Raw genomic sequence first — 12,580 nt, 5'->3', positions numbered from 1 at the left:
TAACAGCCCTCCCCCTCCCCTGCAGCCCCTCACCCTTGCTCCCCCCTCCCCAAACCACCTTATATTTAGAATTTCAAGACTTACTTTCAATGCATACTTAGTTTCAACTGGGGAATCAACAGAAGCAAAAGCAATTTTTCCCTTTCTTGACATCTAGCTTCCTATTGGCTCCAATTGGGTCAGCTGACTTTGTCATTTTGTCTGTCCTGGAGTAGAGCCTTCCCTATAACAATCTAGTTCAGGCTACAAACTGGAGACAGAAATAAATATTAAAGAAATCATACAGCCAGGTGTAGAGGAAGATATGAATTCCTATTTCACAAACCCATCGTTGTCTTGCCATCTCACCAGTGGGCAAGAGGTCCTGCCCAATGTAGCTCTCAATTCGACTGCATATGATCCCGTCAGGCATTTTTCTACTTATGGAGCAGCCGTAGCTCAAAACCGGATTTATTCTTCTCCTTTTTATTCACCGCAAGATAATGTTGTGTTTAGCTCAAGCCGAGGACCCTATGACTATGGATCTAATGCCTTTTACCAAGAAAAAGACATGCTTTCTAGCTGCAGACAGAATTCAATGGGACACAATACACAGACTTCAATTGCACAGGATTTTACCAGTGACCAAAACAGAAACACTTCGCAAGAACAAAAAACTAGCATTCAAATATATCCATGGATGCAGCGCATGAACTCCCACAGTGGTAAGTTTTACAGCTCGGAGATATAAATTAAATAAACTGAACCATCTTTACGACCGTCTCCCCAGCAGAACAGGCTCAGCTACTTTTTATGGCCCCATAAAAACAATAATATAGCTCCTTCACAGTTGCCGCTACAGGCCTTTTATTTGTTAAGTTGTTTCAGGCAAATATGGCTTGTTATGCTCTTTCTAATTAAAAGACTTCGAGAGTGTAAAATATCTATAATAAAGTGCAGTGGGCTCTGCTTTGGAGTTAAGTACAAAATATTACTAGGGTGAAATAAGTTTTAATGAGAGGTGAGGAAGTGCGGTTTTATGGGCAAGGAGGGGGGAAGCTAAAAGCTCCCAACCCCTCCTTGACAGATTTCTAAAGGGGTGGGGGGGTGGGATTTATGAAATTGTCTTGCCAGTACAGGAGAGGAAGGGTTTATTTCTAGTAATTAAAGCCCCGTAGAGAAAAAAAAAAACCTAATTAGATTTTTTTTGTTGTTGCTAAGTTTGGGGGGAAATAAAACCAAGCGTTTGCAGAGGGTGAGTGTGCTCAGCCTGGAGGGAGTGCGGGGAGAGAAGGGGAGCTGGATTTGGGGCTTCTTGGGGCTGGAGATCCCTGCCTGGGTCTTCACTAATGGCTCTTAGTTTGGTTTGTCTCTGAATCCGTAGGGGTCGGCTATGGAGCGGACCGCAGGAGAGGTCGCCAAATCTACTCCCGTTACCAGACCCTGGAACTGGAAAAGGAATTCCACTTCAATCGCTACTTGACAAGACGGAGGCGGATCGAGATCGCCAATGCACTTTGCCTAACGGAGCGTCAGATCAAAATCTGGTTCCAGAACAGGAGGATGAAATGGAAAAAAGAAAGTAACTTGAGTTCCACGCTGTCTGCGGGAGGCGGGGGCTCGGGGGCGGCTGCAGAGAGCCTGGGTGCCAAGGAGGAGAAGCGAGAAGAGACAGAGGAGGCCAGCCCTGCCCCCCACACACGCTATATTTATCACTGGCACAATTTATATGTTTGGCTCCATTAAAAAAAAAAAAAGAAGAAGCCAAATGTGGACATTAAAATACACCCTCTCCCACCCCCCCTCTCAGTATATACAGTTCATAACTTGCTCCACAGTCCCTTTTATGTTCCCCTCAATCCCCCGCTCCTCCTCCTCACACACACACACACACTTGCCTATTTATCTAACTTTGAATAAGGACTGTGTTTAAAGCAACACCCTGGTTAAAAAAAAAAAAAAAGGAAAGAAACGTCTTCCCCTGTTGTGTTGGTGGCTCTTGTAAAGATGGACTCTATGCAGTCGGTTGAGCATTATCCTCCAAAAATTAAACCCAGCCCAGCCAGCCCTCCTCCATGGGTTTCCTCCCCTGGAAAAGAAAACCCCCTCTTTCCACGTAAATATAGCATTTGCAAGAGTAACCTACGTGTATTTAAACAATACCCCGGGGTCATCACTGCATACTACAAACTGTGACAGTTTCTGTGTGAATATTTTTAGCTGTATTTGTGGTCTCTGTATTTATATTTATGTTTAGCACTGTAATGTTCAGCAGTATAACGTGAATGGCGTTCTCTAGCAGTAGAAGAAAAAAAAAGCCTTGTGTTACACTCTCTCATGTATAAAAGTCATGTCAGAGGACTATTGTTGAGTATTTAATAAAACTGAATATTATTTTTAAAGTTTAGAGAGTGGCCTCTGAGATTCAGTCGAAGCCTGCCCCACTGGAAACACCCTGGGAGAAAGTTCACTTCTCCCCTCTGTGTTGTCCCTAGAAGTCGGATCCTTTCAGTCCACCCCCCCTTCCCTTCTCCATCCTGCAGACTTCTCCCAGCCCCAGCCTATGCCAAAAAGGAAGGGAGAATACACACAAATATATGTTGCCTCGTCTCCTTGTTTGCATCTCGCTGCCGTGTTATCCCCATGGAGCCACGCATCTACCCGCTTCTTGCTTTAAAAAAATGCACGTCCAAAGGTCCCAGAGGATTTTTATTTTTAATTGCAGTCCTCGCCAGTCAAAAACAAAACAAACAAAAAACCCAGAAAAAAAAACACAGGTCCAACGACTGAAAAAAATGGACGTCTATAGGGCTCAAGAAGCGCTTTTGGGGCAAGGCTGGTGGGCACCCAGCTTGAAGCAGTTGCCCATTTCTCTAGACTTATTTAGACCCTAACCTGGCTAGGCGAAAAAGGAAGGGTGGGGTACAGTGTATAGAGGACTTATATTCTGTATAACGAAGGCTGCCACAGATCCTCGATGCTGTATCCAGGACTGAGGCTTTTAGCAGCGAGGCGGTCATTTTCTATGCCACGTTATTCGGAAATGCTCCAGGCAGCTTTTTCCTGGACCCCCCCTCTGCCAAAGCTCCTCAATTGGAAACAAAACCGCCAAAACCTTCCCTCTCATTCCCCCAAATAATATTCATTTAAAAAAAAAAGAGAGAGAGAGAAGCCCAGAGAAATCTTTCAGTCCCATCCTTGGCTTATTTCCCCCCCTCTCTGTCTCTCGTGTTCGTCGGCGGAGGAAAAAGCGAGCAAAGAGGCGGTAAAAAAAAAAAAATCAACGCCCCAAAGCCGATAATAATTCTGTCTCAGGGTGCAGATGTGTGCAAAAACCTGGAGGCTTGAGGCAAGCAGAGAGAAGGAAGCAAACTGCTGCTTTGAATTTCAGTAGGATGGGAAATGGGCTTTTTTTTATATATGTATGTAAGTATACAGGAATAGCCATATATCTATGTGTCTATAAAGCGCCTACATAGCCTATAATCCATGGGTAGGATGATATAGCCTTTGCAATAGAAGATCCGCTCCGGAATCCGTAGCAGCACGCCCCGAAAGAGGTGCTGGGGTGGCCACTGCTCTCTCTGCTTCATCCAGGCTTGCAAAAGGGGGGCCAAACTCGGCTTTCCCTGCCGGGATTGCACCCAGCTCCCTTTGCAGGGGATCTTGCTCCTCCACCCCGAGGTAGGCATCCTTTTGCAAGCCATAAATTGCAGGCGGTAAAGGTAATAGAGACTGTAAACTGTGGCACATTACTGTAGCTACATGACAGAAACAGCCCGTGCTTAATACTTCAGAGCCCTTGTCGTCCCCCCCACCTCCACCGCTGATAAAAGCCATGCAATATTTATGGGGAGATAACTTTATTTGTTTCCCCTCCAGTGATACACACGCAGCGCTGGGTGCAGTGCAAAACAACACACACGTACACATGTACAGATGGGTGTACAGCGTGGGTGCACTCCAAGTATGCAGCCCCGGAAAGTTAGGTGATACCCTAAAAAATAAAAGGCGCACCCAGCAAGATCCCATATCCATCCAGAGCAACTGGATCACGTTAGGATCCGGTGCGTAGGAAATGCAGGGCACGCATCACACCAACGCAACAAGGGATGGAGGCAGCAAAAAAAAAAAAAAAAAAAAGTTCCCCAAAGCGGCCTTTTGGGGGTCATTTAAAAAGCCCCCACACACAAACCTCAACGCTTTCCTATGTGCAATGCACACCCGTGCGCACACACACGCACAGGTTGCTGTGTGCAAGCTTTGCACGCCCCAAGAGGAGGGAAGGGCCATAGGAGTGGGTGCCCAAGGCTCTCAAGTCCCCTGTGCCACCCAAAGATGCCCATGCCCGGCTGCGGCTCTCTGGCTTGCCCAAGCCCCCCGGGTCCTGCCTGGGGAGAAGGAGAAGTGCGCTTGGCTGTGGCAGGCGCTGCCCCCCCTCCCCTTGTCCTCCCAGCCCCTCGCATGCCGGCCGGGCTCTGGGAGCCGCTGTACCCCGGGCCTGGCACCAGGTGACGCTGCAGCCTCGCCGTCTCGGTGCGCACTCCGGGGCCTGCCGGCTGCTTTTGCCAACATATCAGATACGTTTCACAGGCTCCCATCAATAACTCCCGGGGTCATCAAGCCAAATTTATGACTGGCCAACCGAGTCACGTGACTCTATTTAAACATCCCATATTTGGGCAGCGCACAGAGAATAAAGAAAGAAGAATCCCCACCTATAAATTCTGCACTTTCGAGAACAAAAACCCCCCTCAACTTCAAAGTGCCACAAATCAAGGGTAATCAAAAAAGGGTGCAAAGCACCCGCCATGAGTTCTTACGTAGCCAATTCCTTCTATAAGCAAAGCCAAAATGTTCCTGCCTATTCTATGCCAAGTTATGGGAATTATGGATCTGTGTCTGAGATTCAGTCATCCAGGTATTGCTACAGTGGGCTGGATCTAAGCATCACATTCCCATCCTCTGGCTCCTCCAACGGTTTGGACATGTCTTCAACCCCTAGATCTAACCCCGATCGACCTTCCTGCACAGTTATGGGTTCTTCAGGGCACTCTTTAGCCAGAGACGACCAGACTCCACTAAATCCAGGGATCTACAGTCAGAAGGCTGGTAACACGGCGCTGGAAGATAGATCTAAGAGCACTGGCGAAATCAAAATTGAGCCGGTGCAGGGAACACAACAAGAAGGACCACAACGACAGCAGCAACAGCCACCACCACAAATATACCCGTGGATGACCAAACTACACATGAGCCATGGTAAACTTTCACTTCTTGATTTTGTTTCACAGGATTTGCTTTGGTTTTATAGGCCATACGGGGCAAATAATAAAAAAAACCTGAGGTCGTAAATTTTACGACCAAGGCATCAATTGCTCGTAAAACTGTCCACTAAAAGGCTTAGAGGCTATATACGTCCAAATTTATGACAGCATAATTGGACCATAGAAACAAAACGTGTATAAAAGGCAATATTCCTTCTTTTTTTTTTTTTTTTTTTTTTGGTGGGGGGTTAAAAATAACTCGAGATACACACGTTCTTGTAGGGTTATCTTTAAAAAAACATGACACACACAGACCAAAAAAAAAAAAAAATAGGGAAAATTTCTCCCGCCCATACACAGAGGTATTATATTTCCACCTTCCCAGGAGAAGAAATTCAGCCCCCATAGACACAGATTGCCCTCTTTGGTGCACTTTCTTATTGTTTAACAAGGGACTAGGCTCAGTTCTCACTCATCTCCCTGCGTTTGATGTTTTTGGGGGAAGCCAAAAAAAAGGGGGTGGTGGTGGGGAAAAGCCCTTTAGTCTCAAGGTGTTCATAAAATGAGAATTTTCCCGATGACCTCTGTCTCCCACCTCGAGCTGGTTTAAAACTACCAGTGCTCTGGGCACAACTTATTTCTAGTCTGTGGTTTTATTATAATTAAGAAAGAAAGAAAGAAGGGGGAGAGGGGGGGAAAAAAAACCCAACGCAGGATTGTTTTGGCTTTTCATGTGGTGTCTTTTATTTTCCAGAAACAGATGGCAAACGGTCCAGGACCAGCTATACTCGCTACCAAACTCTGGAACTAGAGAAAGAATTTCATTTTAACAGATATCTCACACGCCGGAGGCGCATTGAGATTGCCAACAACTTATGCTTAAATGAAAGACAAATCAAAATCTGGTTTCAAAACAGGAGGATGAAGTGGAAGAAAGATTCCAAATTGAAAAGCAAAGAGTCTCTTTAAGTAGGAAGGCGACTCTCCAAATGAAGAGTCAAAAATATCTCCCCTAGTTTGGTTGCATCCTCCCTTAAGAAAACTTTCCTTTCCTTTTATTTTGCTTTTTTTGGGGTGGGGTGGGGGGTGGGGGGGGGAGTTTGTTGCTGAATGGACTGTGTTACATACTCCCACAAATCCATCAGACAAAGGAGTTCTCTTATTAGTATGCAAAAAACCTGCTGTTAGCTTCCTGCAGAATTTAGTGTATAGCTCTTTAGATTGTCTCTTCAATGTCCGTTTTTGGGGAATAATAATAATAATAACAATAATAATAATAATAATGTTGCTCAAAAAAAAAAAAGCTCCGTAGCGTGAATGGGGTTCTATTTTATCCAGTCCGAAATAACCATGCTCATAGGAATAACATCCATAAGATGTCTGGGATGGGAGAGGAAAAGCCCTCATCGCAAAGTAAGTTGTCTCAAGTCACAGGATCTTTCCATAGTATCGGCTTAACCTTCTGGGATCCAGGATCCATGTAACTGTGTGTGAGTCCACGTCTGTCTACTTGAGCTCTAGCTACATAAAGGACCTTGTGACATCTTCACTTTTCCTTTCTGAAGTCCAAACAGGAAATGTTTACCTTTATCGTGGACTGGCTCTGTCCATGACTTCCCTCCTCCATGCACTTCTCCTCAACCAGGGCAAATACTCTGAGAGGAGGTTTTATTTTTGAAAAAAAAAAAAAAAGGGTTTGTTTGTTTTTGCTTGGACTTAAGCTTCCCCCCCCACCCCCCAATTATGATTATTTACATATGTAAAGACCTGAATGGACTATGAAATAATCCACCCCGAAACCTCTACGCAGAAGCACGTGGAGGGGGAAGAAAAATTCAGAGAAAGAGAATTCTCTGGACCTAATATTATCGTGTATTTATTTGTTGCCGTCATTCATGTCGATTTGCTAAATGCTAAACATATCTATATATATATATATATATATATAAAAGGAAACAACACGTTTGTACATCTTTGTTTAAATGTAGTCCATTTTAGTAACCTCTCTTTTTATGTTGGTTTTTTTGGGGGTTGTTTTATTTTATTTTATTTTATTTTTTGCAAGACTGTACTCCGTATATTTATTGGTTGCGGTTTCATATGTGAAAGACCATGGAACTTATATTTTGTCATATTGAATAAACGCGAAATAATGCACAAGGTTGCCGTGCCGAGAGAGAGGAGTCCTTTCCCCCACACCAGTCTGTCCCCCTTTGCCACCCAGAGAGAGGTGGGCAGGCATGGAGGGTGCTCTGGCTGGCTAAGTATCTGAGGAGTTAGGCCTATGAGTGCGGCCAATATACAAAGCATAAGTCATCTCTGTCTTCAGCTGAGCCCTCAATGAGTTCATCTGAGACTCCAGATCCCTTCCCCTTAGCCGGCAGGTGACATGAACCAGGGCTGGAGCTCAGAAAAGCCTCCCCAAAGTAGCCACCTTGCAAAGTCCCCATACTCTTGGAACAATGTGAAGCGCCCTAAGCAAAGGCAGGTGATCTCCATGGGAGCTCTGGAGTCCGAGTCACTGGAGGGGACCTGTCCCAGTGGTCAAGCTGGTCCTGGCATGGGTAGGCACAAAATGAAGCCCATGTTTGCTGGAAGAGAGGTTCCCGAGGAAATCCTGGGGAAGTAGGACCCACTTCCCATTGGCTTCGAGAGGTCAGGATTTCACCCGCGGTGTTAGCAGGGGGGAAGATCTTTGTGGAAGGTGCCTTGAGCTTGCAGAAGGCACCGCGGGGCTGGGGAGGAAGGGGAGCATTTGCTGGGGTGGGGTTGGAAGGGCGGACTGCCAAAAACCCTGATACTTTGCTCCCTGCTTCCCCCCCTGCCCCACTCTCGAGGACAACCCCTTAAAACCCTCTTGCTTGGAGTGATGGGCTTCACATAGGACATACGGTACTCGTGGAGGGCTGGTTTGTGTCTGTATGCGTGTGTGTATGTGTGAGGGGGTGTATATCCAGGTTTTTACATAGGTGTCTGGGGCTATATTTGTCTATGGCACATGCAAAGCGAGACACACGCATCCTGACACACGCTCATTTGCAAACAGAGGCACGCACCCATGCCTACCTGCACCTAAAGGAGACATGCACCTATGCCTACCTGCACTTAAAGGAGACACACACCCATGCCTACCTGCACTTAAAGGAGACACACACCCATGCCTACCTGCACCTAAAGGAGACACACACCCATGCCTACCTGCACCTAAATGCACGCGTGTCCGCATGTGCGCCTGCACATCTACCTGCGCGTATAGCCGTCCACACACAAACACACACCCTCCGAAGGCCATTCCTTACACGTCTCGAGAGCTATTTACAGTAGAAACAAACGCTTGAAGAAGCCAATGGCTCAATAAAACTTTATAGTATTTCCTTTACACATTTCAAACAATGGATCCATTTCCTGAACCTGGAAACAAAAGTTTCTTTTACTGGCTGCCCTGCAAGTCTTCTAAGGGTACAATTAGCACCGCGTCTTCAAATTTGGTGGCTCTATATTCAACGTGCTGGTCTGATGTTGCCTCTGCTTATACGCTTTTATTGTGGTGATTGTATTTTTTTGGGGGGTGGTGGGGATTAGTTACAAGTATCAAATAATGCTGGCAGAGAGACGGTGGCATTTAATTTTACTGTCAAGACTTGAAACTCTCCCCTTTTTTTCTGTCTGCACTGTCAGGTTTACATCCAGGGGAGTGAAATACTGCAAAGCAAAGCAAAGCTGGGTATATAAATTTCTGCCTGCCTGGATCAGTTTTTGCTTAACGTTGTGGTCGCGGACTATGTGGGCCTTGGGTAATTTCAAATAGGATAATAGAGACCTATAACCGCTCCAATCATTTCCTTTTTAGGTTTTTATTTTTAACCCATGCTGCGTAAATCCATTGTGTGATTGCTCAAGCACACAAAATAACTTGGCGTATCCTGGTAGCTCGGCTCTATTCCCTTCCACTTTCCCCTTCCGCACTGTATTTTTACTCCTTAGCAATCTCCTCTTGGCTTTTTTTTCCCTTCCCTTCCTTGAATCCGTAAGCTGTCAAGGCAAAATGAGAGTTGACAGCTAAGAGTTAACAGAATCAGACCCACTGTGCTTTTCTCTGCTGGGGGAGAAGGGAGTGTAAACCCTAACACATAAAGCTTCAAACTTTTTTTTTTCATTACCATAATGCGAAGCAGCAGTGTAGTTACTTATGATTAATTATTCGTTTACTCTGTCTTTCCAGGAGGAAAAAAAAAAACCCATGGATCTCTTTCAAACCCCTCACCACTGTCTTTCTTAAAGAGTAATTTTTTTCAGGACCGATTGTCTCTCTTTCTCTCTGTCTCTCTCTCTCTTGGGTGATTATTGTTGCTGCCTGGAGAACTTTTTTGCTACCTATTTCCCTGTTTGCTGTGTCCAGCCCTGCCCAAAGACGTTTGCAAACCCCAAGAAGGAAATAAGAAATTACTTACCTTTCCCTGTCATCCGTGTCAACACAGGGTGAACTTAAAATGGCCCAAAAAAACAAACACACTCAAGTTCCATATTATTTCTTTAAAAAAAAAAAATCCAGTACATTTTTTTGGGGGGGGGAGCAAAAGGCTTTTAGTTTCACTGAGAAACATGAGAACATTAGGAGAAATACTCATGGCTTCTATGTGAATTTAGTAGTTTAAAACTTTTGAAGGTTATTTATGTGGATAGCCTTAAGCAAAAGCCCTGAATGGCTCTCGGAGAGCACGTGATGTCATTAAACTAAGTTTTATGGTTTGGGGGAGCTGACAAACCCACAATATATTTACATCATATATAATCTTAACTGTCCACCATCGCAGCTGCTAGAGCTGTTTAATCCTGGGACAGTGGGACAAGGCATTTAGTGTGGATTACGACGTTTCAAGCTGCTGGGAGTGAAGGTACATCTCCCCAAATGGATCCCAAGCGATCTCAGTAAGTTCGTTTTTTCCCCCACTTCTCGCTCGCTCGCTGAGTCTTGAAATCGTGGGCCCTGGATCGGACTGAAAGGGGTGCTTTGGAGGGCAGTGGATGGGGCTGCCTTCCCTGGAGGGCTTCGGGTGGTGTTGGGAGGGGGGGTCTGGGTTTTTTGGGGAGGGGGGGTTGTTGTTTTTTTGCTGTGTGGTAGGCTGGGCTGTGTGCAGGTTGGAAGGAGTCCAGAGGGCTAGCGGAGGAGCAGAAGCTTTATCAGGGAGGAATATCAGATCCACCCCCCGGCCCATCCTCAGGGCTTGTGAACGAGAGATAAGGTCGGTGAGGTCTGTACATCACAGCTGAAGCAGAGACCCACCCCCACTCCCCCAGCTCACTACAGAGACAATAAAGCCCTTGAAGGCAGCTTCCACCCCGAGCTGAAAACTGAGCAGAAAGTTTCGGCTTGGCTTTGAGTTCTTGGGTTGGGTTTTTTGAACGTCTCCACGGGCAGAGTTTGCTTTAAAAAAAAAGAGAGAAGAAAGAAAGAAAGAGAGGTGGCTGGGTGGTGAGAGACATGCGCACTGGTGCTGGGTCTGGGCGCTGCAGGTGTGTGATGGGGCGGTGTACTCTGCAAGGTAGGCAGGGGCTGGCTCTAGGCCGGGGCCCAGGGAGGCAGCAGGAGAGATGTTAGCGCTGGAGTGGGCCCACAGAGGAGACTCGGGGTCCCTCTGCCTCTTGGCACCCCGGGGGGAATGCCCCTGCTGCCCCCACGCGTGTCTGGAGCAAGGCCGCCTTGGTGGCTCCAGGATCTCAGCTCTGCTGAGAGGTGGAGATGTCCCCTGGAGCTGGGTTTGCAAACGTGGGGCAGACGGGGCCTGCGCACAAATCACGCGTGTCGCCTCCACGGAGCGGGGGTTCAACTGAAAAAGACGGGGGAGGGGGACCATCTGGGAGAGAGGACCCCTCACCATCATCACCCCAGATTCAGCTCGGGCTGGCTGAGGCTCCCTTCCTCTTGGCTTCCACATCACATCCCCTGTGTCCCCCCACGCCCCGCTTGTCCGCGCTGCTGCGTGGCTTCTGGTGCACTTGGGTCCCACGAGTGTCTTCCCGCGTCCCCTGTGTGACCCTGCGGAGGGGAAGGGGGGCTCTAATAGCTGGAAGTGGGGGGAGAGTAGTGGGAAGGGGGTTTTCTTGGGGTCAGCTGGGAAATATGTCGCTAAAGGTGAAACTGTAAGGCCAGATATTCCCTCTCCCCTTCCCCGCACCCATAACCAGCAAAGCCCCCTGCCCCCACCCTCAGTGAGAGCTCTAGGCTCTCAGCACCCAGCCGGTCCCAGCGAGAACAATAGAGACCCCCCTCCCCTCCCACCGAGAACAATGGAGACCCCCTATTGTTCTCCCCAGGAGCCGGGTGGGCGCGGAGGTGCTGGCACTGGGGATGCTGGGGGGCCCGATTCTGACAGGGAAGGGCCCGATCCGGTTCCCCAAAGGGAGTGCGGGGTGGGGGTAGTAAAGAGGACCTGGTGGTGAGAGGGGCCTTCAGGATGGCAGCCTGGAAAGGGCTTGTAGGGAGGAGGGCAGGGTTGCCCAGGACCCCCGATGTCCAGCCCCTGATCTAGGACCTCTCCATCCCCTGCCCTGGGTGGGCCGCTGCAGAATCTGTGCCCCTGCTGCAGGCCCCGGCCTGTGCAAAGATCTCAGGTGTTTCCACCGACTTATTGATGGTGTTGGGGAACCTGCTCCGAAAGCGATTAGTTACCGGTGGGATCAAGACTCCCAGCGACCACCCGGGATCGAGGTCCCTGGAGGCGCTTTGCCCTTTGTTACCTCCTCACCCGGGCAGGGAGGAGGATCGGGCCCATTCCTGCCCTGGTTGAGAACGACACCAGCCGGGAGCTCCCTCCGGAGTGACTCCGGATTGCCGGGGCGCCGTGGGATACCTCCCACACAGGCGAATCCCGACCTTCCCCCTCCCGCCCCCACATCCCGCGGTGGGCGCACCTTGCAGGTGTGTGCATCCCATGACGTCACTTGGCCCGTGCTCAGGTGCTTAGAGGGATGACGTGTGTGCGCGTGCCCCGAGTGGATTTCGGCGCATGCAGGGGCAGGTGTGAGGCCCGACGTCATTTTGCTCCGGGACCGCGCACGTCGGTGTGCGTGCTCGCGTGCGGGAGTGCATGTGCGTGTGCTGTACCCAGCTGACTTCAGGCAGCGTCCGTAAGTGTACCACGGTGCACGTGGGTGTGTATACGCCGGTGCCCAAAGATCCTGGCGCTCCGGCTGCAGGTAGACGCGTGTCACAAGACGATGTCTTTCGTGTGCTTGTGTGTAGAAGGAGGATTTCACCCGTGTGTGCGTGTGTGCAATGACTTGTGCTCAGCATATGCGTGTGCCAAGCTCTCCTCCCACCGAAGTGTCCCCCT

The 12,580-nt window shown here is 48.4% G+C and overlaps 2 protein-coding genes across 2 annotated transcripts; both read left to right on the top strand.

Annotated features, from left to right (window-relative positions):
- The first annotated feature begins 6 nt into the window (after positions 1-6).
- LOC102384141 (homeobox protein Hox-C6) lies at positions 7-1,725 on the top strand. Its single transcript, XM_025191493.1, has 2 exons — positions 7-704; positions 1,364-1,725. The coding sequence occupies exons 1-2, from the start codon at positions 305-307 to the stop codon at positions 1,723-1,725; spliced, it is 762 nt and encodes a 253-aa protein (XP_025047278.1). The 5' UTR covers positions 7-304.
- Positions 1,726-2,734: 1,009 nt separating this feature from the next.
- On the top strand, positions 2,735-6,272 carry HOXC5 (homeobox C5). Its single transcript, XM_006035340.3, has 2 exons — positions 2,735-5,241; positions 6,001-6,272. Exons 1-2 carry the CDS (start codon positions 4,791-4,793, stop codon positions 6,213-6,215), a joined length of 666 nt encoding a protein of 221 aa, XP_006035402.1. The 5' UTR covers positions 2,735-4,790; the 3' UTR covers positions 6,216-6,272.
- The last annotated feature ends 6,308 nt before the right edge of the window (positions 6,273-12,580 follow it).

The sequence above is a fragment of the Alligator sinensis genome, unplaced genomic scaffold, assembly GCF_000455745.1.
Source record: "Alligator sinensis unplaced genomic scaffold, ASM45574v1 scaffold149_1, whole genome shotgun sequence".
In the NCBI taxonomy this organism is placed as follows: Eukaryota; Metazoa; Chordata; order Crocodylia; family Alligatoridae; genus Alligator; species Alligator sinensis.
Note: the sequence above shows the minus strand (reverse complement) of the source record. Positions and strands in the feature narration are given on the sequence as shown.

Coding starts and splice junctions, on each gene's coding strand:
- LOC102384141 (XM_025191493.1), top strand. CDS start 305: ATGAATTCCTATTTCACAAACCCATCGTTGTCTTGCCATCTCACCAGT. Junction 705..1,363: donor GCGCATGAACTCCCACAGTG/GTAAGTTTTACA, acceptor CTGAATCCGTAG/GGGTCGGCTATGGAGCGGAC.
- HOXC5 (XM_006035340.3), top strand. CDS start 4,791: ATGAGTTCTTACGTAGCCAATTCCTTCTATAAGCAAAGCCAAAATGTT. Junction 5,242..6,000: donor CAAACTACACATGAGCCATG/GTAAACTTTCAC, acceptor TTTATTTTCCAG/AAACAGATGGCAAACGGTCC.